Genomic DNA, 26,996 nt, shown 5'->3' with positions numbered 1-26,996 from the left:
AAATATCCGGGAGGAGCAAATTAGAAAAATATATTTCTCAAAAAGTAATAATATGTTCATCTTTTGCATTTGAATTTTTTTAAAAACAAGCCTCTTATTTGTTTCATGCAAAAATAAATATTTTCATATAATGCTTATTTTTCATTAAATTAGCTATGTTCTCTTAATCTCTGTTTTCTGAGTTGTTTACTTTTAGCTACAAAGATGCTGGGCAATGCCATTAAAATGAAGATCGGTCATATTTTCCACCATAAAATTGTTTTCTCGAGGATTTGAAAGTGCTGTTATAGTCAGAAAAGTGAATGTAAAAGTGACGTTGTGCGGTTCTATATTCTTTCAATGGTTTCCTCAGATAGCATTAGCTCTATTCACCAACTAGCCTTCACATTTGCATACCCAAAATTCCCACCGAAGTAATATTTGAGCGCCAAAATAATTATGATATTCTATTTTGAGCTTCAAGACAGCAGCTTTATTAGCACTTTGCAGTTTTAAAGTCAGGCATAAACCTTTGAGTAATCTTAAAAGCACACAAGTGAAGAGTGTAGAAAACCACTAAAAAATGTTGGGCTGCAAGTCTGCACTGTAGATTTCTAAAACACAGCACCTAAACCTGGTGAAATCTGAGACTGTTAAGGTATTATGTGAAATCTGAGATTGTTGAATTATTTGGATGCCTTCTTTGAAGAAGGCAATATACTGTGTATTCATAGTTCACTTGCCTGTGAAGAATCTGGGGACACTGCGAAGTGAGAAAAGAGAACCATTAATGCTTCTATAAATATTCAATTGCATTTGAAGAATCTAAGGACTTGATAAAATTGTCCAGTACTTTATTGAGGACATGTTGACGGGGCGGGGGGAACCAAGGTGCACAGAATGTGGTTTATTTAGACCTCAACTTCATTATCAAACTTCTCTTTCAACTATCATACAGTGCAGGTCAAGATTCCTTTCTTAATTGTTTCTCCCTGCCAGCAGTTCCCATCTTCAGCTCTACACAGTTGGTACCAATCTGTTAGGTTCCTTTCCTTATATGAGGGACCAGGCGCAAGGGAAGGTATCTTCATTTTACCAGATATTTGGATGCCAAAGCCCATTTTCCAGATTCTTTGGGGGATACCTTTTTCCTAAGTCCATTTTTATTTCTGGTTTATCACAGAACCAGACTCCCTTATGGAACAAGCACCTGTACTGGCTACTTGCCATAAGGAGGCACCAGCAATGGGGAAATCACTCACTTACACTTTTGCTGCCTCCTTGTAGCAGCTCATCAGGTGACTCAGGCCAGAGGGAAAGGGTTTATGTAACCCGCCTCAAGTACACAGGGTGCCACAGGCTCATTGAGCCCCACTGGTCTGCCCACCAGCTTAGGTGATGCCCTCACCCCTTACAAATCCAAAACAGGGGGCCCTTAAGGAGCCACTGTCTTTGTCCTGCTAGTCAAGACATTGCCCATCTGCCTTGTAGCAGCATTTTGCTGATCTGATCTGTCAGCCTAATTGGCTAACTTCAGTTTTTTTCCAGTGAATAGAGCTGCCAGTGGAAGGAATTTTGGACTATACTTTCTACTACATGTTAGATTGCACATATGCTTTTGGGCATATATGCCCTGTGCAAACTTGGATGGGTATATACGATTTCCATGCACTGGAGTTTGCGTGTAAAAAAAAGGATTTGCATATGTTGCAGGTAGCTCTTTAGCACAAACACTTCAAAACATTTAGGTTTGTAAGTGTGTTTGTGTGTGCATAGAAGCTTATTTTTATTGATGTAATTGAGAAAATGAAACATAAAACTATGCTGAAATGGCATTAAGGAAATTCAGGGCCTTCATTCTTAGCTTATCTGAGAATAAAAATAAAAGGATCTATATTTTACACAAGGTCATCCGTGGTTCTGAGGGCTCAGCAATGATGATCAATAATTTAATTCTGTGGCCTTTGCTTCTGACAGACTTCACTTAGACTTCTTTTGTTTCGTTTTTCTATGGAGCATACTATATAGACGTAAGGGTCAGGAATGGAGGCAGAGGAGTCAGATAGCACCTCCAGGAGTGAAGGTGATAGATATCCCTGTTGCATCATTTGGTAATTCAGCAAGTGAAATAGGGGAAGCTAGTAAAAAGGACATAAATTGTAATCTTCTCTAGTTTTTTAGATACACGACGGGAACAAATGTTCAGAGGCAAATCGGAGAGAAAGCACAGGGAATGTCGGCATGGGAGCTGCAAAATACTTACAGGACCCGAGAGCAAACAATCTAATTAGCTGAAGTCCCCCCAGTTCTATGTCTGACCTCAGAATACATGTCCTGCACACAAGAGAATAGGCTTAAATTGGCAACTTTGTGGGCAATACCATCCCTCCCAGGTAGCCTAAAGGAGGCTGCCTTTTGCCAAGAGCCGAGCTGTTCTAAGGTAGAATAATTATGCTGAGAGGAGAGCTCTTTTCCACCTGCATAGAGCATCTTCAGTAGTAGCACTACAGCAACGTGGCTATATTGGTACAGTGATTCAAGTGTAGACTAGCTCTCTGTCACTGCAAAACCCAGCCTGAACCAGTATATGCAACCCAATGTGTGGAACCTCTCTGGAGATGTTTATAATCCCAGGGGTAATCACACCCCTTCTTAGTTCTGGAAGGAGCAGTGGTAACCATCTCCTATGAAGCAGAAAGCAATCATGCAGAAACCATTCAAAAATGTAATATAAGGGTTCCCCAAAGATACTGTGTGGTGTTGCAGTGTCTATGACGGTAGTTCCTGTTCCTAATAGCTCTGATGCAGCTAAATGGAACACAGGCTTCTTTAGGCTAAGTATTCAGACCTGTAAAGGCTTCTGAAGGCCCAGTCTTCATGTGTGCAGCACACAAGGCAGGTTTGAGCATTGGGGAGAGCAAAGATCAAGGCAGAGGGAGCAGTGACTAGGGATGTCTGTCAACATAACAGACTACAGATTAACCTGGTTCCCCATCTGAGACTTTTATAACTGTCTGTGGTGTGCGTTGGCGGTGCAACAGTTCTGAAGTCTCTGTGGGGTTCTGAGATTGCAGTAGCCCCTATTGACTGGTTCTGCTGATATTATGCAGCTGCAGAGAGAACTCTGCTCCCAGTGCTCAGGTACAACACATTTACTCAGACTGGGTGCATAGACCAGGATATGCCCCTATAAGCAAGTGCATAGGTGGTATCACAGGCTTCTGTGTGTAGCAGCTACTATTAAAGAAGTGGTTAGAATCTGGCCCATGGAACACACACAATCTTTCTTGTCCCTATTCTGTGATGTAATCAGTGTAAATACTGGTTATAAGTACACAATGTCCCACATCTGGGGGACCTAATTTTAGTTATGGCTAGAGCACAGTCTGTATTAAACTATGTACACAGATATGGTTGTCACAGCATGTTTTCATAGAATCATAGGACTGGAAGGGACCTCAAGAGGTCATCGAGTCCAGCCCCCCGCCCTCAAGGCAGGACCAAGCTCCGTCTACACCATCCCTGACAGATGTCTATCTAACCTGTTCTTAAATATCTCCAGAGAGGGAGATTCCACCACCTCCCTTGGCAATTTATTCCAATATTTGACCACCCTGACAGTTAGGAATTTTTTCCTAATATCCAATCTAAACCTCCCTTGCTGTACTTTAAGCCCATTATTCCTTGTCCTGTCCTCAGAAACCAAGAGGAACAAATTTTCTCCTTCCTCCTTGTGACACCCTTTTAGATATTTGAAAACCGCTATCATGTCCCCCCTTAATCTTCTTTTTTCCAAACTAAACAAGCCCAGTTCATGAAGCCTGGCTTCATAGGTCATGTTCTCTAAACCTTTAATCATTCTTGTTGCTCTTCTCTGTACCCTTTCCAATTTCTCCACATCTTTCTTGAAATGTGGCGCCCAGAACTGGACACAGTACTCCAGCTGAGGCCTAACTAGTGCAGAGTAGAGCAGCAGAATGACTTCACGAGTTTTGCTTACAACACACCTGTTGATACAACCTAGAATCATATTTGCTTTTTTTGCAACAGCATTACACTGTTGACTCATATTCAACTTGTGGTCCACTATGACCCCTAGATCCCTTTCCGCCATGCTCCTTCCTAGACAGTCGCTTCCCATCTTGTATGTATGGAACTGATTGTTCCTTCCTAAGTGGAGCACTTTGCATTTCTCTTTATTAAACCTCATCCTGTTTACCTCTGACCATTTCTCTAACTTGCTAAGGTCATTTTGAATTATGTCCCTATCCTCCAAAGAAGTTGCAACCCCACCCAGTTTGGTATCATCTGCAAACTTAATAAGCGTACTCTCTATCCCAATATCTACATCATTGATTAAGATATTGAACAGTACGGGTCCCAAAACAGACCCTTGAGGAACTCCACTTGTTATCCCTTTCCAGCAGGATTTAGAACCGTTAACAACAACTCTCTGACTACGGTTATCCAGCCAATTATGCACCCACCTTATCGTGGCCCTATCTAAGTTATATTTGCCTAGTTTATCAATAAGAATATCATGCGAGACTGTATCAAATGCCTTACTAAAGTCTAGGTATATGACATCCACCGCTTCTCCCTTATCCACAAGGCTCGTTATCCTATCAAAGAAAGCTATCAGATTAGTTTGGCATGACTTGTTCTTCACAAACCCATGCTGGCTATTCCCTATCACTTTATTACCTTCCAAGTGTTTGCATATGATTTCCTTAATTACCTGCTCCATTATCTTCCCTGGGACAGACGTTAAACTGACCGGTCTGTAGTTTCCTGGGTTGTTCTTATTCCCCTTTTTATAGATGGGCACAATATTTGCCCTTTTCCAGTTTTCTGGAATCTCCCCTGTCTGCCATGATTTTTCAAAAATCATAGCTAAAGGCTCAGATACCTCCTCTATCAGCTCCGTGAGTATCCTGGGATGCATTTCATCAGGACCTGGTGACTTGCTGACATCTAACTTTCCTAAGTGATTTTTAACTTGTTCTTTGTGTATCCTATCTTCTAAACTTACCCTCTCTCTGCTTGTATTCACTATGTTAGGCACACCTCCAGACTTCTCGGTGAAGACCGAAACAAAGAAGTCATTGAGCATCTCCACCATTTCCAAGTTTCCTGTTACTGCTTCTCCCTCCTCACTAAGCAGTGGGCCTACCCTGTCCTTGGTCTTCCTCTTGCTTTTAATGTATTTATAAAAGGTCTTCTTGTTTCCCTTTATGCCTGTAGCTAGTTTGATCTCAATTTGTGCCTTTGCCTTTCTAATCTTGCCCCTGCATTCCCGTGTTGCTTGCCTATATTCATCCTTTGTTATTTGTCCTAGTTTCCATTTTTTATATGACTCCTTTTTTATTTTGAGATCATGCAAGATCTCCTTGTTAAGCCAAGCTGGTCTTTTGCCATATTTTCTATCTTTCCTACACAGCGGAATTGTTTGCTTTTGGGCCCTTAACAACGTCCCTTTGAAATACTTCCAACTCTCCTCAGTTGTTTTTCCCTTCAGTCTTGCTTCCCATGGGACCTTACCTACAAGTTCTCTGAGCTTATCAAAATCTGCCTTCCTGAAATCCATTACCTCAATTGTGCTGGTCTCCCTTCTACCTTTCCTTAAGATCATGAACTCTATTATTTCATGATCACTGTCCCCTATACTGTCTTCCACTTTCAAGTTCTCAACTAGTTCCTCCCTATTTGTTAAAACCAAATCCAGAACAGCTTCTCCTCTGGTAGCTTTTTCAACCTTCTGAAACAGAAAGTTGTCTCCAATGCAATCCAGAAACTTATTGGATAGCCTGTGCCCCGCTGTGTTAGTTTCCCAACATATGTCTGGATAGTTGAAGTCCCCCATCACCACCAAATCTTGGGCTTTGGATAGTTTTGTTAATTGTTTAAAAAAGGCCTCATCCACCTCTTCCACCTGGCTAGGTGGCCTATAGTAGACTCCTAGCATGATATCACCCTCGTTTTTTACCCCTTTTAGCTTAACCCAAAGACTCTCTACACAGCTATCTCCTACGTTCATCTCCACTTCAGTCCAAGTGTGTACATTTTTAATATACAAGGCAACCCCTCCTCCCTTTTTTCCCTGTCTGTCCTTCCTGAGCAAGCCGTACCCTTCCATACCAACATTCCAATTGTGCGTCCCATCCCACCAGATTTCTGTAATACCAGGTTTCTGTAATGTTTTATCTTAACAGTAATTAAATAAGAGTATCATCTATGCATATAACACTCATGGTACATCTTTTACTACATTGAAAAGAATGCTAAAGTCAATCAGAAAATTACAAGTAAGGATACCTGTATAACCTTAATTTGTCTCCCTTGTGTTTTATGATACAGTCTTTCACTGCATGATCACATGCGATTTTTTCCCCATAGGACCCTGAATGAATAACTATTTGATATTTCTTTGTATCTTAATCATTTAATGTGTGACCCAGTCCATTATTTACTATGCACTAACAGAACTATTAATTTGCTCATTGGGTTTTCTATAGTGCTCTCATCATAGCACCTTAGTACTTTACAAACACCAATTAATTATCTTCTCAACAGTCCTGTGAGATGAAGTCGCATGTCTTATTCCCATATTACATCTGAGGAACTGAGGTACAAAGCACTGGCTACACACAGAATTCTGTGATACCACCTATGCCCCTGCAGGAGGGGTATATCCTGATCCATGTACCCAGCCTGAGTTAAAAGACAAAATTGTCAAGAGCATCAATTAATTTTGTGTTCCCAGTTTGCAAAGCCTAGCACCTGATGTTTCAGAACACTTATGTGTCACAATACCTACGCTCAGAACAGAGCTCCTATTGAGCTCAGTTGCAGTTCTCAGTGCTCAGCACTCCTGTAAATCCAACTTCAGGTGCTTGGGGGTGCCCAACCTTGATAAACTCCCAGTGCCCACCTGTGCAAGTTTTGGATTTGTAGTGGTCAATTGCAGAAGAACTCTTTACGTGTTAGTTTAGGGGCGGTGAGGCCTGCATTCTTTCCCCCCTCTCCCTTTTCCCTACTACTGATGAGCCAGAAGCAAGTCTTTGGGAACATACGCCATTTAATATAAGCATTGTTGCCAGTATACCAAGAATGAACTGTAGATAAGGGCAAGAATGCATAAACAATTCTGTTTACCCTAACGTACTGATCACGTAAACAGGGCCAAAGAACAAGAAGATCCAGATCAGAACCAGATTGATAACTAACAGCTAAGCCCTACATCAGCACTAATGAGTAACCCCTGAAAATTTCCAAACTGCCAAACAAGGCAGGAAAACTGTATTTAAGGCTGCCTCAGAGCCTAGCAAATCAGACTTCACCGATGGGCTTTGGGTACCGGCGCCTCGGAAGCTAAGACAACCTCCCACTTTGTCCGCAGCCTACCCGGGGTCCCAGGCTTGCAGGGAGGGACGTTAGATATGCCGCTTCTTTGTTATATTGTTCTTCCATTTATGGGGCACAGCTGTTAGCTGTCAGGAAATAAAACTGTTTGTGTTTGACATATACCTGTCCAGCGTGTTTTGTACTTTGAGAACCCAGTGTCGGACCTTAGACTTACTCTGGCTGGCTACAGGGTTACAGGACTTGACCAGCATTACACAGGAGCACTGTGGCAGAGGCAGAGACTCAGTCCAGTGCTTCAAGGTGGCAACTAGCTGCTTTTACTATGAGGCTATCCTTTCTCTTCCCACAATCTCCTCTCTCATTCACTATACACCTTCCTAATTCTGCAATAAAGGAAACTGGGGTTTGACATCCATCATCCCCATTCACTACTGCCCTCCGATTCTTCTCCAGAACCATGTTCACCCTGTGCACTGAATAAAGCAGGAGTCTAGTGGGGGGGGGGGAGGAGGAAAGAAGGATATAATTAAAGACTGTACCATAATGCATACCTCTCTAGGGGCTGAATTAAAATTGCTACTCCATAAATATAATGGAAAAATACGGCCCTTGACCAGTTACCAAATTCTTGGAGTGAAATTATTGCCCACACCTCAGCTAATCTATGACTGCTTCATAGAAGTGGAACATAGTTAAAGGACAAAATGAAAGAGAAATTGTCAAGATAAGTTCTATAATGTTTAGTGCAGACAGCACCTTGACCATGATAAGTTGTTGCCTAGTATGTTGTTGTTGTTGATCTGACTTGGGAGGAGCAAGAAGTTTTGTTCTGCCTGTGTGAACTGGAGTTGGTCCGTGCAGTGTCCCAGTACATCTGTGGGATTCTGTAAATTTGTATTACAACTAATGGCAGCAGCTTAAAGATGGCAAAAGAGATGAGAAGAAATTTGCCAGTCATGCAGATGAGACTGAAATCTATGAGTTACCTGACAGACTTTGAGCTCTGTGTCAACAAGTGGACTACAGAGTCAGGAACATAGTACTGAGCAGTGTTCTTGGATGGTAATGCCAAAGCATTTTACCATCAGCTTCCCTGTGCAGATCAAGGATCTTCTAGACAGTTACACAAATAGTTGTATAACCATTAGGAAGGGAGACGAGCCCTTTTGAAATGCTAGAAGGAATGTCAAGCCAGGAATAGCAGGAAAGGGAAGCCCTGTGTAATTATTTGTGTACATTAAAGAGAATATTCCATAGGTCTTTCTGTGAGCCACCATCTCAGGAGGTGGCTCATGTGAAGCAGAACCTGTTGTGCCACATCTAGAGCTAGGAGTACAGAGAGGGGGCAATGGCCAATAACAAGTTACGAGAGAATCAGATGTGAAATGTCAGTTGATAAATGGTTCAGAAAGGGAACCTCGTAACCTGCCACTGAGAGAAGATAAATGGATAAATCACATTATACACAGAATTCAAAATGTGGGTGCAGAAAGTGGGGTTTCCTTAAATATATCAGCTGTTAGTTTCAAAGTCCAGGTGTGAGCTATTCACAAATGTCTTCTGGCTCATATGAGTGGGTCCTAAGCAATGTGGAGAAAAAGGCCATGTGGCATGGAATAGCACAAGCAGAAAAAAAAGCCAAATGAGAAGCTGCTAACTTACTAGGATCACCACTCGCAGTTATTGGAATGGTCCATGTGATGGACCTGCTCAGTATCTGGTGGTTGTTTGTTGGACTCAGGATCAGAAATAAGCCTGATCCATGGAGAACATCTAAGGCTGTGTCTAAACTACATCCCTTTCTCAAAAAAAGGATGTAAATTAGACACCTTGAAACTGCAAATGAAGCTGGGATTTAAATGTCCCGTGCCTCATTTGCATAATGGCGGCGGCAGTTTTTTTTTTAAATGGGGCTTTTTGATAGAAAAACGGCAGTTTAGAAGGGGATCTTTTGAAAATAAAACCCTTTTTTGAAAGATCCTGTAAGCCTTATTTTTTAAATCAGGACTTCATTTGCAATTTCAAAGTGTCTAATTATATCCCTTTTTTGAGAAAAGGGATATAGTCTAGACACACCCTAATGCTATAAAGAAAGAAAAATTGTTCTGTGGAGATTGATAGCTGTGAAGCAGTCCAATGAGTAAAATAGCTAGGGGTTAACTTGACAGAAGCAGCAATGGAAGGCAACAAAAAGAAGCAATTAAAACACCTGGCAATGTATTCTCCAGGTATAATGGAGAATTTGGGAAACATGAACAGGTGTGTGATGCTGGTAGAAAAAGTGTCAGCTGATGCCTACATCCTTGACATGAACTGAGAACTGACAAATGCATAGCTGGAAACCAGTCCAGCTCACCTCTATGGTAGTATTGTTCAAGATAGGTATTAAACTATTAAGAATGTGTTTAGTGTTTAGAGTCTATCAAATGATTTTAAGTGGCTCCATGCATTAATTCTACTTGTAATGTGACTTGTCTATACTCCTCTCTAAGGTAATATGCAAACATAAAATGATACAAAAAGCCAGAAGTCACCCTTTTGTAGTGAATTGAGAACTGGGGCACAGATTTACAGAAAGACATGAGAGGTCAGCAAGTATTTCAGAAGGATGCAGAAGAGGATTTGGGAGTACCACAAGAGATTTCTGAGACTCATAAAGGGAGATTGCCAAGGTGTTTTCAGGACCTCAGCACACTGCCATCTTCAACAGACTGTCCATAGAAGTTAGGCTGACCTAGAGGATATGAATTCTGTACTATGAATGAAGAGTCCATGACTGAATATGGGACTCAAATAAGGAGATCAACATGGAAAACTGTGTGGATGGCAGACTACTGGATCCTTAAGAGTTATTGTTTAGATTATGTAACCGAGGGTGGCTGTAATGTTAATATAGACAGCAATGCCACCGTTCATATTCTATATCTTAGTTGTTCAGATGTGGGCAGAGGGAGGAGAGAGATTAGCAAGAAGTTCAGTCTTGCCTGTGCGCGCTGAAGTTCATACTTGCCATGTTCCAGTAAATCTCTGTGATTCTATAAGAGAGTATTACACTATCTTATATGAGAGAAGAAAATTTTGAAAGTTAACACCACTTGGATTATTTAAATATCAAAGAGCTTTTTTAAAATATTCCTTAATTTACTTTTAACCATTTATACTCTTCCTTTCAAACATTTTCATATTTTACTCTTTTGGACAATGAAACAAATCTGGCATGCAGTTATCCCTTGCTTGTTAATAACGTGTTTTAAACTATTTAGCCCATTAGATTTTGTGAAAAGCCTTTGAAAGGGGCCGACACTAAATATTCACCTTGCCTGTCTAAAGTCATCAAAAAAGTTGTTAGTATTTGGAGCTCTCCTTTAAGGAGTTGCGGCTGACATAAAATCAAGATGAGTATACATAGAATCTTAGAAACCATAGAATCATAGGACCTTGAGAGGTCATTTAGTCCAACTCCCTACATGGAAGGACAAAAATATAGCTAGACATGTGCATGGGCTTACCTCATATATAGAAGTTTTGAACACTTGGTGTTTTAAACCATGCCTGCTCTTTCAACTAGTACTTAAATATGGCACGATGTTAAATAAGTACAGAGACCATGAATATCAAGAGTTCATTTAATTCTTATTACACTACATTAGATGGAGAGCTGATCCAGAATGTTAGCAAAATCTCATGCTAGGTAAATAATAAATGCTACCCTTCCTGGAAAATTGCTGTGTAGGAGACCATTTTATGTCTGTCTGAAAAGAAAATATATAATATTCCCATCTGTTAGTACTTATCTTCCCATCAGCTTTTTAAAACCAATAATATTGAAATAGCTACTCTGAAAACAGATTGTATTTGTTAAAAATATTCATATTTAATAACCGTTCTCCCCACTTTTCCTGCACTCTCCCTCTCCTTCCCCAGCCATTCTCAAACACACAGTATTGCTACGTCTACTCATAATGGAGACAAAATGCTCATTACTGCACTACAGCATGTTAAAAAAAAACTAAATCATCAAAATGATTGATAATGGGCATTGTTGCCTCAAGCTTCTTCACATGAAAGTAGTGTTTACCCAACAAATTGCTTTGCACTAATATACTTAAAGACATTTAAACATGTAATTCAGATCCTGGTGGGTAAATATTAGGATTCCTGATTGACTTGGTAAGCTTGATAGCTGAGACCAGGGCACGCTTGTGGTATCTGTTACCCACATAGACAAGGATATTTTAATGTCATCCATTCCACACCTGAGGTGCTGGATCCCCTTCCCAAAATTGTCTGCATGAGGTTGTACCTAGGATTTTGATTAATCTCCATTCAAATTTACTGTATTAACATGAAGGTGGAAAATCACCAAGACAAGTTCAGCCTAGGGTTTTCCTGGTTCCTTCCAGAGTAAGTACAGACACAGATTCCCAGAAGCAAAAAGCTTGACAGGGGAAAGTGGCACAAAGAAGCCACCACTTCCTTCTCTCTTTACCCAGGGCAGATGGGGCTGTGCTGACTCCTCATATTGCCTGTCAACAGGCTCCACCAACCAGGATCACCATAATTCTAAACTGCTCCACATCCCTGTCGTAGCAGCTTATATTTGGTAGGCAGCCAGCAATCAAAACTTTTGGGGTGAGGTGGAAAGATTGCTGACAGATGTTTTACAGAAGGAAACATAAATAATCACTAGGGTGACCATATTTCCCAATACTGAATATGGGACACCTGGTAAAATTACTTGCATTCACGCAAGTCCAATGGCAATCAATTATACAAATGTTCCAATTAACATCAAGTTGACTGAGTCCCTGTTAAAACGAAATATTGTTAATAGAAGTAATAGCCTTATCTTTAAGGCTTGAGAGTTCACACAGGGATGGGGTGACCTGCCCCCCCCCCCCAAACAGTGAGAGGTTACCCCCCATACACACACACCTATACATCTCTATCACATTGGAGGGATTGTGACTGAGTGACTGACCCAATCCTCCCTGTCTGGCATTCTCCTCACTCCACAGCTGTCTGGGCCCCCTGAATGGACTCGCCTCTCCAGGTACCTGGCATTACATCTTCTTGGGGCAACATGTGGGAGGGGGGAGCACATAGTGTCACATGCCCCCACTGCCCGGATTCCTGCCAAGGTTCACACGGGAATATGACCAGCAGTAGCCTTTTGTCACTGAATATTGGGGAGGGAACAGGAGCTGCTTCGAGCTTCTGGGAAGCAGGAGAGGGGAAAGGATGACATGGCCCATGTCTTTGCAGAGATCTTTTCATTACCCCCTTCTCGCTGTCCTCCAACCCATATATGTCTAAAAGCAGCTTGTCCCTTCCTTTCCGCACAGTATCAAAAGGAGGCTAACATCTCCAGGCTACTGCAGCCCACCGAAATAACCCAGCTCTCTCCTGTTGCCTGGCTACAGCACAGACAGGAGGAATAAGCCCTAAGGATGTTTTGTGCACTAGAGTCCAGGACTGTGACTGGGGGGGCTTCAGTGAACCTGGACAGAAGGGTGGCTGAGCAGAGGAGGTGCCTAAGCAGTGGAGCAGCCCTGAGCTCCCTGGGAGAAGGGAGGGGGGGCAAGCATGGGTGAAGAGGGTACAAAGCCCTTATCTTACTTTTTGACTGGTTGTTTGGCTGGGCTTGGGCTGCAGGCTGTCTTGTCAAACACTAGGGGAGGGATTTGTATTAGCTGAATAATTCTTGGACACATTAAGTGCATTAAGTGCACTAGGGGAGGGATTTGTATTAGCTGCTGAACATGAATTTGGGCCAAATTCTGCAATATAAAAATAAAGGTTTATTTCAGGCTTATTCACAACACACAAACAGGAAATGTACATGCTGTCATTACATGTCCCTTGACTAATGGCCACGTAACACCATGGAGGTTTCTGCGCATGATTCCAAGAATTAGAAGGATTCTTCTTTTTCTTTTAATTCTTTAATATTATTCCAGTAAATGTAGTGCACAGGAAACATGTTGGAGTGAGAGTCCTGGAGACTTACCATCCTCTAAGCAGCACTTAGATGAAGAGCTTTGCAGTACAGAGACAATCCTCCTGAGAGTCTGCCAAGAAGATATGATCATAAACCAGTAATAATCCTCTATTCACAGAATGGGTACTGCATAGGCAACAGCACTGCAAGCTTCTCGCACACTGCCCTTCCACTCTGTCCTCCACATGATACTCTTTTGACCAGTTCCACAGGGAATGGGTGGTTTATTCTCTTGCCCATTTCATCTTTGATCCTGTGTTACGGGCCGGCTACTACTAATTAGTGCCAGAGTGAAGCTTTACCACCACAAGAAAAGCAAAATGTCCTAGGCTAAATTTGTTATCCAAGATGAGTGAAATACAACTCATTCATCCCTTTATAGGTTTGGATGAAACTGACACTATTTCTAACTTGTGTAGCAAGTGTGCACACACACATTGAGAACTCCTATCTTGTTGATAGGTTGTTTAGGCAGCTTGAACCGGCTGCTCTGACGTAATGAAAGTAATTCAGTTCCTCTTGGATCTAAACAGAATTCTAAAGTAATGCAACTGTACATTTAAAAATGTATTTAAAATTAGCTTTGCACTCCAGTGCTGCTTTGATATATTGGAATGATTTCTCACGTGGGCCATAGAAAGCTTAAAGCAAAGCAGCTCCCTTGGCTGTGGAGCCAGGAAGGAACTTGTCGTCTCTCTTCTATTAGCAGTATATGTTGTTTGACAAATATCTCATTGGCTGTGGAAAATAGCAGAGCTGTTGTCAGTACGTGAGGCCCTTTCACCTCACCGGACAGTGTGCTGCTTTAATAGTAGTAACTCCCACTGAGTTATGTAGGAAAAGGTCCTGTTGATTTTGAACTCCAAACTATTGTATTATACTTTACTGGGATGGCATTTTAAAATCACTGTGGGCATGTCTACCATGGGGTTGACTCCCCTTATTTCTAAATAACAAGCTGAGCGTCTACACCTGTTATTTTGAAACAATAGACTTATTTTGAAATAATAACTCCTGCTTGTGAAGAGGAATAAGCTTATTTCAAAATAGTTATTTTGGGAGTTATTATTTCGAAATAATCTAGTAGTGTAGAGAGAGCCAGTGAGACCAGGCCAGCTATGATTTCAGAATAGTTTGAGATTCAATATCTGGGTCTGTTTTTGAAGGAACATAAATGCTAGATTCTATCTTTGCTCTGTCTGTGAAATGTAATGAATAATAACTAGAACAGCTGGCATAAGAAACGAATTGGCAGATGAAAATATATTTATTGAATGCATAAATTGTTCTGTCTAAAGTGAGAAGCAGATCATAGCCAAGTGTGCCCATTTACCTATTGGCAAAAATTGTCCATTAGTATTCAGCAGGCAAAAGCTGAGGAACACATTTATTAAAATAATTAGCAGCATTAAAAAGAAATAAACACAAAATGAATTTAACTGCCAATTTTACAAGCATTATATAACACCGGCAAAGTGACTACATTAACAATGCAAGCTTGTCTTCAGTATGTTTAATCTTTTACTATGAATGCCATGGACGTCTGAAATTAACCTAAAGACCCACATTGGTAACTTGGCTGGTATGTGAGTAGCTGGATTACAGCTGTATTTCTCTTGTGTGTATAAATAGCTATGACAAGTGGAAATTTACTTGTGATCCATGCAGTGCTCCATATAGAACTGAGCATTCTCTGTAAAAGGGACTGGGCCCAGTGGTCAGTTAGATACTTCTCAGTGGGGGTGGACAGAGGATACCACAGCCCAGTAAAGAGACAGGAAAAAGTGAAAGCAGGGAGGGAGTTCCCTAGGAAAGGTTTGTAGAATCCCTTAAAGATAGGGAGGCAAACTAATCTGGCTGACGAAAAGACCTGTGGAAGGGGGAGTGATGTTTCCTATGGCTAGCGCTGAGGTGGTATGGCAGGCAGGCAGGCAACCAAAAGGGAGGAAAAAAAACCCTTCAAGATTAACAGTCTGGGAAGACCTCCAGAGATGAAAGCCCAGTAAGGCATAGCTTTGTAAGAGTGGGAAAGGGACTCCACAGGGCCCAAGTAGGGGTGAATCCTTTGCAGAGCATTATTTTAGATTTTGGAGTTTTAGACTAACATGGTGCCCAAGTGGTGTAGAAGATTTTGTGTTCTCTGTTCTTAATTTATCGGACATTATTGCTTTGGACTTTTAGGATGCTATTGTTCCAATGAAACAAGCCCAGAAGGGCGGTACTGTTATGAGAGTGTTATGAATTTCGGGAGCTTTAAACTCGAGAGTGAGGTGGGACCAGACAGCTGCGCCATGGATGGCTGCATGAGGTGCCCTGGAGGGCCTGACTTAGTTACATATGAGACAGGGTTGGGCAGCCATACAACCTGCTATCTACTTCTCCCAAGGGTAAAGCATTTTCACAGCCCTTTTTTCTGGGATTGCTTGGCTCAAGGCTTGGCCTCCACAGCCTGCAAGCCTGCCCTGTTCATTTAGGGGCTGGAAGCAGCGAAGCCAGTGGCCAGGAACGCAGGCCTGGTGAGATGAGGGGATGCAGCCCCAGTTGGGGTTGGCACAGTGTGGGGGGTGCAGCCCCGGTTGGGGCTGGAGGCAGCAGGGCTAGCAACCAAGAGCCAGGGCTAGAGTCAACAGGGCCAGGACCTGGGTGGCCTGGTGCTGAGGTGGGGGGGGGTGTACCGCGGCCAGGGTTTGAGGCAGCGGGGCGGCCCCTGGCCAGGGCTGGTACAGTGTGTGTGGTGGGGGTCTGGATGCAGTGGAGCAGGCAGTACAGAGCACAGCCCCAGCCGGGAGCAGAGTCCTACACCTGGTAGGGAGCCTTGACCTCCCCTTGTCCAGCAGATTCTGTGGTTCAGGATCACTCAGGTCCCAAGGGTGCCAGACAAGGGAGGTGCGACCTGTACTGAACATCAAAAATTTTCATTTGGAAATGCTTTTGTGATGTCTCATGGGAGTAGCAGTTCGGGTGCCTTGTGTCCTCAATTTTCCCCATGGGCTGGGTTCCCTGGCTGAATTATATCTCTAATGATGAATGATAGGCCATTCTCCATTGTTGAACTTCTATGATGCATCATGGGCAATGTAGTTGAGGGAACCTGATTGTCCCCTTCATTTTCATTTTTATTCTATTTAATTTTCAGTGTGTATGACAACAACAAAAACGAGTGAAAATTAATGGAAATATATTAATCATTTTACTGCATAGATATTGGGGTGCACAGAAGAACAAGGGGGAAGAATATTCAGTAGATTAATGCATTTGTAACCCCCAAGGAGATTCCCTAGATTCCTGGGGCTCTGTCTGCTGGCAGCTCAGGGACAGGCACACTGAGTTTGCCTTGGCTCCCCCTCCCTACCAGGGTCAGAGTCTGCCTGGCAACCCATAGGGAGTGAGATGCTCCTCCCAGAGAGTTCAGGAAGGAGGGGCCTTTGTTGGAGGGGCTGGAGCCAGTGGCGGAAGGGGAAGGCTGGCTGTGTGGTTGCTAGTAAACCCCAGGCCTGCATGCAGGGTTTCCCCCTGAGAACTAGCCTCTAGGGACCTGAAAGCAAGATCCCTCAGCTGGGTTTTATTTCTCCACTGTTGATTCCCAGTTTGTGGAGTTTGCCAGGAGGCTTCCCCAGGCTGAGTTGGCTCTCTGGTTCCCTGGGTGGGACCAGTCACCGCATGGTCAGCTCTGCTCTGTCTGCTGGTTTGAGGCTGCTGTGTAGGAGGTTATAGTTTGAATTTTGGTGCAGTTGTGTGGCCTGCACCTTGAGCCTTGCACCCCTTTGTGGTGAGGGGAAATCCTGGGACCAAAGCAGCCTGATTCCTGCCCGAAGAGGATCCCTGCCAGAAGAAAGTAGCCCCTCTGCAGTGACTGAGTCATCTCTGAACCTGAGCCTCATTCAAGGAGTGTGTGAGTGCACCATCTTTTAGTTAGCAAGTCAGGGAATTTGTTTGGAGATTTTATTACCTGCTGCATATTAAACCTTTGGAGGGATTTACCACCTTCTCCCGCTTGAGTCCTTTGGGCTGTACTGGACCCAGTCAGCCCCACTGCTAAACCACTGCAGAGAAGAATTTTGTGGTCATAAGTCATCAAGGGCCCCAACAAAGTACGCATACCAACGGGACACTGACCTTACAGTTGCTGGGCACTGGTGAACCTAAAAATAGTGTTTTACCCTGTTATGTTATATTTGTCTCCTGTTTAATATACTTGTGTTTATTATAGTGTATGTGTTTGTGTTATTTTCTGGAAGTCTCCAACTATCTGGCAAGTACGTGGGGATTCCCCTGGGTTAGAATTTTCCACCCAAGCTGCCTGGTGACTCTGCCTGGAAGGAGTGAGGGGGGTAGAGGCACGGCCAAATAAATCCATAGGAAAAAATAAAGTTGAGTGGATGGCGGGATCCAGAAGAACCCAGACCTACCCATCAAAACCTGTAAGCAGACTGGCATTAAAGAAGGTAACCAGGTGGAGAAGGGGGCACTACACATTGATTAATGGAATTCAATGTGGTTTGCTGCAGAATTAAAACAGAATTCAAAACATAACGCCACCTCCAGTTTGAGAAAACTGCATCTCTAATCCCCCAAAAAGCCTTTTCATCAGAATAAACCATTTACTGTTGCAGACTTAGAACTGTTAGTCTTTAAATATTTACATTTCATCATTGGGTCACACCATTTGTAGCATTTACATTCAACAATATCCCTTTCTCCTGTTTGTGTATTTATAAAACTCTTGAATACTTCCCTGTGTTCTGAATCATATTCTAATATAGATTTTCATTTTCTTCCCATTTTATTGTGTCAGATTCTTTTTATGTCAAACTGTTAACACTTTGAAACGTTTAGGTGATGGGCATAAGATTTTTCAGCACATTCAGATGGGCATGCACTTCAGACCTTGTGTGCATACCTGTTTGTTTAGTTTAACTTCTAGACTAATATGTAGCCTTGTTTCTGCTCATCATCTGATGAAGTGAGTTTTGCTCACAAAAGCTCATGATTCTATATATTTTTGTTGGCCTGTAAGACTACGTCTATACTGCACCCTTCTTCCGCAAAAGCTTACGCAAATGAAGCGCGAAGTAGCATATCGCTGTGCTTCATTTGCATTATTAATTAGGGGCCATTTTTGTGAAAGAAGGAGCTGTGTTTTTTTGCAAAAAGGAGCCGTCTACACAGCTCCTTCTTGTGCAAAAATGGCCCTTAATTAATTATGCAGATGAAGCGCGCCAATATGCTACTCAGTGCTTCATTTGCTTAAGCGTTTGCAGAAGAAGGGTGCAGAATAGACGTAGCCTACGGTGACACAGGACTATTTCTTGTTTTAATAGGCAGCTTTGCATATACAGGCAGTCCCCGACTTACGTGGATCCGACTTATGTCGGATCCCTAGATACGAACGGGGTGAGGCAACTCCCGCACATGCACAGCAGCATTCCCGGGGCTCGCTCACCTGGGTCCTAGGATCCTCCTTCTCCTCGGGCCGGCTCCGACTGGGGTCCTGCAGAGCTGCCGGGCAGAGGAAAAGTGCCTCCCCACACCCGCTGCCCCCTCCCCTGAGCAACAGGCTGCCGAACAGCAGACAAAAGCAGCCTCTCTGCCCCTCCTCCCCTCTGTACATGCCGGGCTCCCGGAGCGCAGCAGCGTCCCCGGGGCTCGCTCACCTGGGTCCTAGAATCCACCTCCTCCTCCTCTTCGGCCGGCTCCAACTGGCCTCTGCCTGCAGCAGCTGGCCACAGGGACAGGGATCCCGCAGAGCTGCCGGGCAGAGGAAAAGTGCCTCCCCACGCCCGCTGCCCCCCCACCCCCCTGCCAGCAACAGGCTGCCCCCTCCCCTGAGCAACAGGCTGCCGAACAGCAGACAAAAGCAGCCTCTCCGCCCCTCCTCCCCCTATACATGCTGGGCTCCCTGGGCAAACAAAGACTCCACCAAAACAAAGAAAGTGCTGGCCTCATTGTGTTAGCAAAAAAAGGACCCTCCTCCTAGAACCCTGGCTGGTGTGTGGAAATAAAGCTATTAGCTCAAAGCATGGTGCAGAGCTGTTTGGTATTTGATGAGTTACTCCTTTAGTCCTGAGTTTGTCACAGGGACAGAAATAGATGTGAAATCTTCTGAACAGGGGAACAGACAGCAAAACAAACATTAGAGGGGAGTTAACCTTTCCCTATGCTATCCAAAACTAAAAAAAATGTTTGGCTAGAGTTTCCCCTACAATATGTACCAGTTCCGACTTACATACAAATTCAACTTAAGAACAAACCTACAGTCCCTATCTTGTACGTAACCCAGGGACTGCCTGTATACAACAGACTAAAGAATTATCATAATACTTATATTTCATGCAGTGTGTTGTATTTTCCTAAAAAAACAAGTTATTTTTAATATAGTTTGATAACAAGTAGAGTGAAAAAATAGCCTTTTTTTAAAACCCAAGATTTTTTTCCCAGTAAAAATCAGTTTAAACTGAAAACAAAAAGGGGTTGAACAACGGAGGAGAAAGAAGTCAAGATATCCAGGTACAAGTCTCACGAGGCACAATGGCAGCAATTTAAAATCTAAATATTTTGGATTTTTGGTGGTCAGTTTTTCAACAAAAGTCAGCAAGCTGACACGTCTCATGAAAAATTTCATTTTGTAAAAACCCAATTTTCCATAAAAATGTTCTGACAGAAAATGTTTATCCCACACTATATATATCCTGACGTAACTCTGCCCTTGTGAGTGCTCGTGTTGCGGCCTGGGGGATGAGAACAGGAACTTTCTCTACAGACCTTGGTCATGAGAACTCTCAAAGCCCGATCAGTAAGAGCAGAGGGGATGATTGCCTGCATAGCAACAGACCTGATGGGAAGATGCTCTGTAGAAACGCCAGTGGGAGGGCAGAAAGAAATCACTTTGTTCTCAGATAATTAAAGCATTTACCCCCCACATGCTTGAACGTTGAAAGGGCTCAGTAGTAAAGAAAGAATATGGAGTTAAAATATCTCAGAGGGGTAGCCATTTTAGTCTGTAACTTTAATAACGAGTAGTCCTGTATCACCTTAGAGATTAACCAAAATATACAGAATCATGAGCTTTCATGAGTACAATCCACTTCATCAGATGAAATGGAGTGGAAATAGCAGAAACCAAGAGAATCATTTATATAACAGAAGAAAAAGTACCTGGCAATTGTAAGACCCATGTTAATGGAGTTGTAACTTCCATCATTCACACACGTCCTCTTCTTTAGTACACTGGCCACTCAGTTCCACAAGTTTTTGGCCTGGAGCTATTCTTCTTTCTTTAGACTTGAAGAACCAAGCCAACTTTTCTTCTCTGTCCTGCATCTGTGGCATTCTGGGATTAAACACTCAGAGCTTATATTTTAGACAGAATAGAACATTTAGGCATTAGAGTATCTCCTTGATTTTGTGCAGATTGTGCATATGCTTTGGCAAATTGAATACTGCATAGACAACATTATTTATATAGCTATGCTGCTATAAAAAGATAATGTAGGAAATAATGATGCAAGCCAATAAAAGAAAAACAAAGCACTTAAAAAACACACTCTGAAGATTGTTTTACAAGATGAATTTTCTTTTAAAGTTTGCATGAGCTTTGGTAATGGCTCATTAAGCCTGACCATTAACATCCGTTTGATAAAGCTGGTTTCTAAATTTCATTTAATCATAGAGCCTTAATATCTCTGTGGTGTAAAAGTTATCACACACCCCAGTAAGTGCTTCTCTTTTTAGGACTAATTATAATGGTACTTAACACTTACTGAATATAGAACTTGACAAACATTAACTAATTAGTCTGAACATCACTCCAGTGAGGTTGGTAACTAAACATTAATAAAATGAAGAGAAAGGAAGTATTAGTATGACTAGGTTAAATCCTCAAGGCCTTTCTCCATTTTTACTCCAGGTCTGATTCTGATCTTATACCTTTGTCATTAAGGAGCCACTCCTTTCATATCAGTGGCATTACACCAGTGGTAAAATTGGAAAAAAAAGATGATTTGTTCAGTGGCATGGAAGGAGTCATTTTCAGAGCCAAGATTAGAATGCAGGGTTCCGAGTACTATGTTATCATTCAGGAGACAAAATGGGGAATGTAAATAGTTCTTTAAAAGATTTACTTTTTGTATGTCCTTTAGATGGGTTTGCCACTATAAGGCTAGCAAAAACACTGCTGAGAACTTAAAGTTAATTACCACACTTACCTATGTACTACACAATATTTGTTCAATAATATATTTCTTGGATATATTCCTTTCTTTAATAATTTTATTTTTGCAGTATCAGACTGTAGTAGTTCTTATTTTGGATACTGAGTAAAAAAATACTAATCTTTTATTTATTCTGTCTTGTGCTGAAGTAAATTAAATTATTTGTTTTTGTTTAAAATGTTTCGAGTCAGGCATAATGGTTCCACTGTGCACTGGAGTGTTTCCCAAAGCCCTGCTTTCAGTGAGGAGAGATTAACACCTGATTCAGACTCTATTACATTCACAGAGTGTGTGGGTAGCATCCAGGGAGGATCTGGAGCATCTGATCCTGTGCTTAGCACAATAATGAATTAGTTTTCTATTATTTCTGATTCGAAATTCAATCTCTGTCATGAGAATTTCAAGTTTTCTTATCTTCTATTTTTATTAGTCTGTGTCATGAGCATGAGTTATCAGAGATTTTAATTTGCCTTGTAGAGATTCCTCTTCTCATTATACATTCTTGTGATAGTACATGTAATAACAGCAGAAATTGGCACTTTATTAATCTATTCTCATGATAAAGGCCCAAGATGAAAAACACGTATAGTACAAACAATCAATTCTCTAGACACTCTGAAGATTTTAATATGAACAAGAAAAGACACAGAAGTTATCCTATCTTATGGCAAAGGGCATGAAACATTCTGGGCTCATTCTTGTGATAACCTGAACATTTTAATTATGTGGTTCATCTTGAGAACTATACCAGGCAGAACTGGAAATCCTGGCATGTAAGCTGTGGCCTGTCTTAGACAATGTAAATATAGTTTTAATCTAATTAGCCCCTGGCTTTGAGGTATTTGTGAATTAATTATATTTGAGTTGTATCCTATATTGTTAGGGCTTTAATTTGGGTTTGTTTTACTGACCTCCAGCACTGCAGGGAGGTTGCATTGCTATGGCTGTATGATATTCTAACAAATGAAGACCCAAAACACATGAGTATTTACTAGCTGCAGGAATGATTTACATTTAAGTAGCAGAGCATATCTGAATGTAAATTTTAAGTGTGGAATGATGGATCCCCTTTGCATTGTCACCAACATTTTATGGAATTGTGTGAGAGCGTCAAAATACAGAACTGAATTCAACAGGTAAGTTTTTGATACCATCTCTAGAAAAGGCCACACACCATTTTTAAAATACTTTATGTTGAAAATATGCCAATAATAGGATAGTTGTGGGTAACTGAAAAGATAATCCTATTGAAAATGTATCCCAAAGTAATATCATTGTGTTATTTGCAATTCTGATTAGATATAACACATTTGTTTGTTTTTCCGTCCCCTGCCCGCATACAGTCTTTGGAAGATCAAGTATGGAATCTGTTACATGAAGCAGACAAGACTGCCGAGGAGAACAAAGAGCAAAGCCAGGTGTATGATGCTATGGCACAGACTCTGGGGGATGCCTGGGATGCCCTCATCATTATGCTGCAGAAGCGAAGAGCACTTCTGAAACTTACTGCAGTATTTTTTGAAAATGCTCTGGAGGTTTGTATTTAAAATGAAATGCTGCTTAATTTGAAACAAATCCCAATCCCTCCAAGAGTGTGTTGCATTCTATATCTACTGATGCAAAGGGCTAATTAATTTTTAAAAATCCCAGTTGCATTTCTGTTTTTGAGTATTCCAGAAGAAAAATGAGCAGAACATTTAGAATGAATATCTGTAAAAATGTGATATCTCTTCCTAATGTTTTACTTAAAAAAGAACTAATAATGAAAAATAACAATGAAAAATTAGTCTGTACCTACATATAAATGAATATAAACAATCAGTACAGGTATATAGGGGCAAAATTAGAAAGGCAAAGGCACAAAATGAGCTCAAACTAGCTAGAGATATAAAGGGTAATAAGAAAACATTCTACAAAAAGAAGCAAGAGGAAGACCAAGGACAGGGTAGGCCCATTACTAAATGAAGAGGGCAAAACGATAACAGAGAATGTGGAAATGGAGAAAGTGCTTAATGACTTATTTGTTTTGGTTTTCACCTGGAAGGTTGGTGGCAAATATTTTGGATGATAGGATGAAAATTCAAAATGATCTGGACAAACTGGAGAAATGAGCTGAGAAAATTAGCACAACATACATCTCCGCTTAGAAAGGAACAATCACTTTCACATATACAAAATGGGAAATGACTGTTTAGGAGGGAGTATTGCAGAAAGGCATCGAGGGGTCATAGTGGACCACAAACTAAATATGAATCATCAGTATGACACCCTTGCAAAAAAAAACCAAACATCATTCTGGGATGTATTTACTGGAATGTTGTAAGAAAGACATGAGAAATAATTCTTCTGCTGTACTCTGCCCTGATTAGGCCTCAGTTGGAGTATTATGTCCAGTCCTGGGTGTCACGTTTCAGGAAAGATGTGGACACATTGAAAAAGGTCCAGAAAAGAGCAACAAAAATTATTAAATTCTAGAAAACATGACCTAAGAGGGAAGATTGAAAGAATTAGGTTTGTTTAATTAGGAAAAGAGAAGACTGAAAGGGGAAATAACTTTCAAGTATAAAGATTGGTACAAGGAGGAGAGAGAAAAAATATTCTCCATAACCTCTGAGGATAGGACAAGAAGCAATGGCTTAAACTGCAGCAAGAAAGATTTTGGTTGGACATTAGGAAAAACTTTGTAATAGTCAGGGTGGTTAACCACTGGAACAAATTGCCTAGCGAGGTTATAGAATCTCCATCACTAGAGTGTTTAAAAGCAGGTGTTAGACAAATAACTGTCAGGATGGTGCTTGGCCTTGCCATGTGTGCAGTGGACTGGACTTGATGACCCCTTGAAGTTCCTTCCAGTTCTAGTATTCGATACTGCACTGAACATGGACATGTCCAAATAGATCTTTTTCATTATCTAAGATTCAGTTTATTTAATTCTTTGAGGGCCAAATTCCTAAACACAGGACTCAAGGCTGGGTATTAAAATGTGGGCATAGTTCTCACAGTGGTGCTTGCAAATAAGGCAGTTGCCTGTCTAGCCATCCAAGTGACGACAAATATAAGAACCATATGCACAAAGCTTGTACAGTGGCACAAAACCAGAAAGATAGGAATCTAGCAACATTTCTCCCAGTCTTATCTCTCTCCCAGCCTGCTCATGCCATCCCATCATCCCACCGCTCTTCACGTCTTCACACAGGAAGCTCATGGAGGTTGGGACTCCAAACCATGACAGTATGTGCACTCCCTGCGCAGCCCACTAAATCTATCATTTGACTTCACATTTACAGAGGAGTGGGGTGGATTTGCACCAGAAGTTGAGCGCCCAGTGACGTGGTGCTCTCTAGTCTTTGTTTCACAAGACGATGCATGGGAGGACAAGTGTTGTTCTAATCCACCGTCTGGGACTTCAGATCCTGGGACTGACTGTACTATCCCGATGCTTAATAGAAATTAGAAAAGTAGGAGGGCTGAGGTAAACGTTGCAGATTCCCAATAGAATTCACAAACCATTCCAGCAACCAGGGATCAGCCAGATGCAGACATGCCTGGGCCAAATCCTAAATCAAGAAGCCAAGAGGAGATTGTTAAGGAGTCACTATGGTTACTCCCCAGTATAAGACTGGTTGAGCTGCCTTTTAAGCTGTTCTTTGCCAGGGGAACAATATAAAGCAGTTGGAACTGGACCAGTGGTCTGGCCCATTCTGTTGAGTCTAGACTAAGTTAGATACCTGTGTAAATTGTCCTATAGATTTAAATAAAAATACACAGTAATTAACTTTTGAGATTCTTTTCTTATAATTAAATTCTGTGAAATCTTTGCTTTACTATTATAAAGCACAAACATTATTGCAAGGATATTCTTTAATGAAACTCAAATCTCAAATGTTGAAGCATAATGGAATAATTGTGTAGCATACAGATCATGAGGAAAAGGAGTCTAAACAAGCAAAAGGAGAGAGCTTGATTTTCATCTTGTTTGTTAATTTCATCATAGGTTTCAATATACTTGATGACACTGAAGTCCAAGTGTGCACTTCAATCATTTGGTCTTCCTTAATTTGGCAATCCAGTTACTAGAGATGGCACAAAGCTGCAAAATTCAAGTCTAAATTTCGAGCAACCCAGGGTTTGAAGTGGTAAGGTCTGAGGTGCAGGTCACACTTATAAGGCTAGAAATCACCTGTAGACTTCAGATTCTGGACTGGGTTTGGATCCAAAGTTTCAGGGCATTCGAAGCCAGGGTGTGGTAATGAAAAACTTTTATTATACTGAAGGAGCATTATGACACAAGAAATAGAAGATATAATTAATCAAAAGAATAACTTGATATAAGCTGTAATGTTAACTCATTGTCACAAATCTTTGCTAATATATAGTTATGGTTGACCAGCAGTGCCCTTCCAGAACATCAAAAGCACTATACAGACTTAAAATACACATCAGCACTTTCTATGGCTTGTCAGTTTGGCTTGAGCCACATTGTCATTTCAAATTTTACCTTGAATATCTTCTTAAATCAGTGAGATCTGTCTTGTAGCTTCCTGTAGCTGAGATCAGTCCTAAGCAGGTGATACCTATTTAGTAATTTTCAGAACAGTCTAAGAAAGCAGGTGTATTTTAGAGAACTTAAAAATCAGCTGTTAAGCAGTAAGCTAATCTTAATGATCATTGTGCTATGGCCTCACTCACTGTAATTTGTTTTTTAATGTTTTACCATAACAGTGGATTTAAAATCAATTTTTATTTTCAGAAAGTCAGACTGAAGATTGTATCTGCCTTCAACATTATTCCTAGAGATGCTTGGAATTTAGATTTTAATATGGCAGAGAGGATTTGGAAGGGAACCTGAATAAAATGTGAATGTGAGAGGGAAAACTTTATTCAATTGTTAATACGGGGATTTTAGAACAATCTTTAAAATTCAGAGGATCATTTAAGAGCACTTTATCAATGAACTTGAAGGCAGATAAACCAGGGGAGAAAAGACAAACTGTAATTTTACACAGTTACATTGGAAAACATCCAGTAAGACAAGGGTTTGATTCAAATCAGAACCTCGTGAAAACAGAGGCCCCACAGCAGCCTCCAAAAATTTGTACTAGAAAGTTGTAGTTGATTGTCACTAGAAATATTTGATACCCTTCCCCACTAATCTGAGCGTTTGTTCCAAAAGGCGTAGGTTGACATACTGTATTTTAAGCATTACTGCATTGCGTTTTTTCTCTTTGTATTCCTACTGCAGTTTGCTATTAAAATTGACCAAGTGGAGGACTTCCTTCAGAATGCCCAGGAGTTCGAGAACACTGAGTCTTTGAAAGAGCTCCTTTATCAGCATGAGCATCACGCAAAAGGTAAGGAAAGGATTCTTTTCTTTGGCCAATAGTACACACTTGCATAGTTAGTGGTTTGACGTTCTAGGCTTTGAGAGAGATTTCTGGTTT

The 26,996-nt window shown here is 41.4% G+C and overlaps 1 protein-coding gene across 6 annotated transcripts in view; it reads left to right on the top strand.

Annotated features, from left to right (window-relative positions):
• Window positions 1-26,996, top strand: part of CCDC141 (coiled-coil domain containing 141) — a 163,361-nt gene that overhangs the window by 11,574 nt on the left and 124,791 nt on the right. For all 6 annotated transcript variants that reach the window (XM_075933728.1, XM_075933726.1, XM_075933727.1 and 3 more), the window contains 2 exons: window positions 22,899-23,090; window positions 26,798-26,906. In XM_075933728.1, coding sequence (XP_075789843.1) covers window positions 22,899-23,090; window positions 26,798-26,906 — 301 coding nt within the window. The remainder of the gene's footprint in view (window positions 1-22,898; window positions 23,091-26,797; window positions 26,907-26,996) is intronic.

The sequence above is a fragment of the Pelodiscus sinensis genome, chromosome 7, assembly GCF_049634645.1.
Source record: "Pelodiscus sinensis isolate JC-2024 chromosome 7, ASM4963464v1, whole genome shotgun sequence".
NCBI lineage: Eukaryota > Metazoa > Chordata > Testudines > Trionychidae > Pelodiscus > Pelodiscus sinensis.
This window is presented reverse-complemented; position numbering and strand designations above follow the sequence as displayed.